This window comes from Aplysia californica, unplaced genomic scaffold (assembly GCF_000002075.1).
Source record: "Aplysia californica isolate F4 #8 unplaced genomic scaffold, AplCal3.0 scaffold00552, whole genome shotgun sequence".
NCBI lineage: Eukaryota > Metazoa > Mollusca > Gastropoda > Aplysiida > Aplysiidae > Aplysia > Aplysia californica.
The window spans coordinates 240,037-241,257 of NW_004797822.1; the positions used below are offsets into that span (position 1 = coordinate 240,037).

Below are 1,221 nucleotides of genomic sequence, written 5' to 3' on the forward strand. Positions count from 1 at the left end.
GAGAGAGAGAGAGAGAGAGAGAGAGAGAGAGAGAGTCACCAGTCATAGCGGTTTGGCCCAGTATTCCGAAAAAATCTGGGGAACGCGTTGGCCTTATTGTCGACTACATTAGCATGATACGCTGAAGTTCCCTTTACAGTAGTAGAACGCGACTAGCTTGAAAACGTAAACAACAATCATGAGTCAAGCACCGTTGGAGGTAATGTTGGAATATTTGGACTTTTCTTTGTTGAAATTATTTGCAAATGCACAGTGTGGAATTTTAAATGTTCTTTGCTTGAATTTCTCTAACCTTGCTCAGTTCGGCTGCAAAAATTGTTTGTCTTCCGATGCCTTGCCCGTCTACGTGCGCGAGTGTGAGTAACGAAGTCGAAGAAAGGGCCGGGCAGTGCTCACACCGTACTGGCGCTGATGCGAGGAAATATCGAGCTTGATCGTGTAGTGTAATGTTATGAGGCGATTCGCATTTTAATCCTGAAGTATATTTTTCTTGCGTGGTCTTCAGAGTTAATGGAATATTGGATTTTACCGACTTATTTTGAAAAAAAAAGTGCATACATCGGATTTTGCGGAACCAAAACAAAGCAAACCTTCCTTTTTTTGTACGATTACGGCCGGGATGCCGACCAGTTGGCCTACGTGCACTGATTGAACCAGAAGAAGAATGCGGCCTTTGCTCAGTTAAAGCGCGGTTAGCGTGCTTTCAAATTCAGTTAGATTTGTGGGGGAAAAAAATCAAGGGAGATGCGTGGGCGCCAGCTAGTCTGCATTTTTGACAAACAATAATAGCAGTAATATTTGATGATAATATAAATAATACATGTCTCTTCAAACTTCAAATTAAAGTCAAAGTCTTTTAATATTATTTTAACATTTATTTTACAAAATACAATTGACTTTTGAACCAGTGTCTGTTGATTGTAGACTAGATCTATACCTCTGTATTTTAATTTCTTTAAAAAGAAAGAAAATCACATTTTTGGGTAAATTTTTACTTTCACTCCCGCACACAGATGCATTGTTTCAGGGGTCAAACTGCTGTACTGTTTGCTGCAGATCACACATAAAGCCACTAAAACTGTCGCAAATCAATTATTTTCAAGACAATTTCAAATCTAACTGTAAAATATCAAATTATGGGTGTAAAAACAGTTGGGCATGCCTGTAACCTCCCAGATTTTCTTTTACCCCAGTGGGGCAGGCCCCCCTGTAACCCCCCGA

General features: G+C 40.0%; 1 protein-coding gene across 3 annotated transcripts in view; it reads left to right on the forward strand.

Moving 5' to 3' along the window:
- The first annotated feature begins 92 nt into the window (after positions 1 to 92).
- The window catches only part of LOC101851366 (uncharacterized protein ZK1073.1), an 81,203-nt gene continuing 80,074 nt past the window's right edge, over positions 93 to 1,221 (forward strand). For all 3 annotated transcript variants that reach the window (XM_005106709.3, XM_005106710.3, XM_005106711.3), the window contains exon 1: positions 93 to 199. In XM_005106709.3, the coding sequence (XP_005106766.1) occupies positions 179 to 199 (21 nt within the window). In that variant the 5' untranslated portion in view covers positions 93 to 178. The remainder of the gene's footprint in view (positions 200 to 1,221) is intronic.